This window comes from Austrofundulus limnaeus, unplaced genomic scaffold, assembly GCF_001266775.1.
Source record: "Austrofundulus limnaeus strain Quisiro unplaced genomic scaffold, Austrofundulus_limnaeus-1.0 Scaffold7, whole genome shotgun sequence".
NCBI classification, from domain to species: domain Eukaryota; kingdom Metazoa; phylum Chordata; class Actinopteri; order Cyprinodontiformes; family Rivulidae; genus Austrofundulus; species Austrofundulus limnaeus.
The window spans coordinates 3,102,590-3,105,738 of NW_013952409.1; the positions used below are offsets into that span (position 1 = coordinate 3,102,590).

A 3,149-nucleotide genomic window follows, 5' to 3' on the forward strand; every position below is an offset into this window, starting at 1 on the left:
TTTTTATCCTCTGACTCTGTTTACGTCTTAATGTGTCACTTCCTGATGAGACCAGAAAAACAACAGAACTGCAGTCTGAAAACAACATTTTTCAATTTGAAAGCACAGATATGTTGAAGAAAGATTGTTTCTTTTGATATTTGCRTTTATTAACCACTAAGTATTTCTAAATGTTTCTTTTGAAAGCTGCTGTTGTAACTTGAAGAACGTCTGTGTTTTCAGCTGGTCTTCCTGTGAAGACGGACATCACTCCCGGTCCATCTCGGCTCTGCTCTGGCGCCAGACGGTCGTTTTTCTGCAGAATGAAGTGCAACAGACCCTCTGTTAAAGTAGAAGATAAAGATTTCCCCTCTACCTGTTCTAAGAAAAAAGGTACCTTTAGACTCTGTGAAACATCTTCAGGTTTTACAGGCAGACAGAGCTCCTCTCATCCTTCACACTACGCCTCACTTCCATCAGACACACTGCTGTTTTAGTGTGTGGTTTTTTTTWAAATAAAAGCTGTTTTTATTTGGATCTCCATTAGACAAAAGAGTCACACCTCAGCTGAGCTCTGTGTTTTTACAAAAGATCTGTAGAAAACTGAGACCTGAGAACAAAAGAATCCTGTTTGGTCAAATAAAAACATTTCAAATGTGACCAGACTAGTTGTGTGATGCTTCAAAGTGCTCACGCTATTGAGATCATTTTCAGCATCTAACTCAACTATTCATATATCAAAACGTTCAGCTCATTTACGACAATCCTGCTATGACTCCTTGTATTTCAGCTCTTTTTACTTTTTCAACCATTTAACATTTTTAGCCACTTTTTTTTACCACTGAAAATGAATGGAGCTGTTTTCAACATCCATAAAATCCTTTAAAATGTTTTTAAATCTTTACAGAGCCTTACATATTCTGTTCTGGTTATGCTCTTTTTCACTTTCTTGTGCTAATTTTAGCTACTTTCTTCCTATTTTAACTTTTGTCCTCTATTTTAGCTAAAATTCAGCTTATTTCTGCTATTCTTCTGCGTTTTTCTAATTTTTTTGTGCTTTTTTTCTGCTAATTTGTGCTAACTCTCCTTACAGTAGCCTTCTGCTATTTTCAGCTATTTGCTGCATCGTTAGCTAATTTTCAGCTGTTATTAGCTAAAGTTAGCTTTTTAAAGCTAAATACACAGATTTTGTAGCTGTTACAGCTATTATAGCTATTATAATTTGGGTGCTAATTCCAACTTGTGGCTGCTACATTTGCTAATTTTAGTTTATTTATTTATTTGCTAATTTAAACATAGATCTGCTTCTTTTTGGTATTCATTTGCTTTTTTCAACTCTGTGCTTTGTTGTGTATTTGTGCTATTTATGCTTCTTACAAATGTTTTCTGCGATATAATTTAATTTAACTTACAGCTGTTTTCTGCTTTTTCTACTATGTTTTTGGCTCATTTTTACTGTTTTTTCTGCAAAGTTAGGCTTTTTTTGCTTCTTTCAACTATTTAAATGTGAACTCACATTAACACTTTCGCTATTAAATATTTTCAGCTCAGTTTCAGCAACGTTCAGCTTAAGTTTTCAGCAAGAAGCATTCACACAAGCATTTTAGCAGGAAATGCAATTCCTCTAGTTCAGCTTGTTTTATTTAACATTCCCTTTCGACATCACTTCCTATTATTTCACATGCAAATATGTCAACAACTGTCCGTCTGAGCAATGTGAAACTTGTTTTCTAATATGTTAATAATGTTATTTTTCCAAAAATGCATTCATATTTCTTACCAAAGTTTTATGTCACATGCAGTTTAAGGTTTCTTCTACAGCAAGCTGGGGTTGAGACCCCACTGTGGGTCCTAAAACTCCGAATTTTGGGTCGTTAGAGGATTTCCAGGAATTAAATTAAGTTTAAAACTGACTGCTGAGAATGTTTTTTTTGCTACATTTGACAAAATAGCAGTTAGATATGGATAAAACAATAGGTCTACTAGCAATATTTGAAAAATTCAACCAAAAATACTTTGATTCATGAGTTTCTGCCACAGTTTTGTTTTTTGTTTTTTTTTGTCATTTGTGTTTATTATGAAATTGGTCTTAAATTTGATTTCACCTGGCATTAAAAAGTCTTAAACTTTCCTTAAACTGTAGGAACGCTGAACAAAACCAAAACAAAAAAAGCTAAAGCTAAGCTCCGCCCCTTTCCTCTGACATCATTACAGCAGACAGGAAGAGCTTCTGCACCATACACAGCACAGGTTACCTAAAGAGCTGGCCGCCCACCAAGATGGGTCTCGACGAAGACAACGAGCCGGACAACGAGGGCTGCAACCTGAGCTGTCTGGTGGCCATCGGCCGCCTGCACTCCCACATCGTCCCCCAGCCCAGCCTGGCAGACATCAGGGTGAAGCCCACTGAGTACGTCTCCCGGCACGCCATCGACGGCAAGTTTGTCTTCGTCGACCAGAGGTGAGRAGCAGGGGGCGGGTCGAATTCAACACCATGTTGGACCGTTTTATTTTAGGTTTTAAATGTTTTGTGAGGATGTAAAGCTTTTGAAACAGTTTGTCAGCCAGTGGTAATTTGTGACTACATTTTAAAAGGCTGCTTCTTCTTCAGGGGTTTACACAGTGAACAAACTCGTACTTTAAATAAGACATTTTCCTCTTGAGTTTCATAAAAGACATACTTTGAAATACTGGCTTTCGATGCAGAAAGTACTACCTGAATGTTTTGTAAGCATAAATTACTGTAAAGAACCTATTTTTGACACTTTTAAATTGATTCAGAATTGTTCATGTTTGCATCGCAGTGCTTAAAAACTAGATTATARYTCCCACCCCTAAATGCTATWAAGTCTTTTGTTCCATCAAAGGTTRGTTCAGCACCACCTGAAGGTAACGTTTCATAATGGAGGCGCGTGCGTTAAAAAGCTCAACAGAACCAAAACGTTGAACTTCAGAGGAGTTAAACACCATCCAGGGTTTTTAACGTCTTAAAGTATTCAATCCAAAAATAAGGTCTTAATTAGCCTTAAAATGTCTTAAATCAAGGTTTCAGAGGTCTGAAAATGTTAAACATGTTGGCTGATTGTATTTCGTCTCAAATACAAAAAAAAATGGTAACATACATACATACATACATACTACGGCTGTCAAATGATTAAATTTTATAATCT

General features: G+C 36.3%; 1 protein-coding gene across 1 annotated transcript in view; it reads left to right on the forward strand.

Moving 5' to 3' along the window:
* bmal1a (basic helix-loop-helix ARNT like 1a) overlaps positions 1 to 3,149 on the forward strand; it is a gene marked incomplete at its 3' end in the record, with an annotated part of 32,293 nt that overhangs the window by 24,422 nt on the left and 4,722 nt on the right. The window contains 2 exon segments of the mRNA XM_014033123.1: positions 223 to 372; positions 2,194 to 2,440. Coding sequence (XP_013888577.1) covers positions 223 to 372; positions 2,194 to 2,440 — 397 coding nt within the window.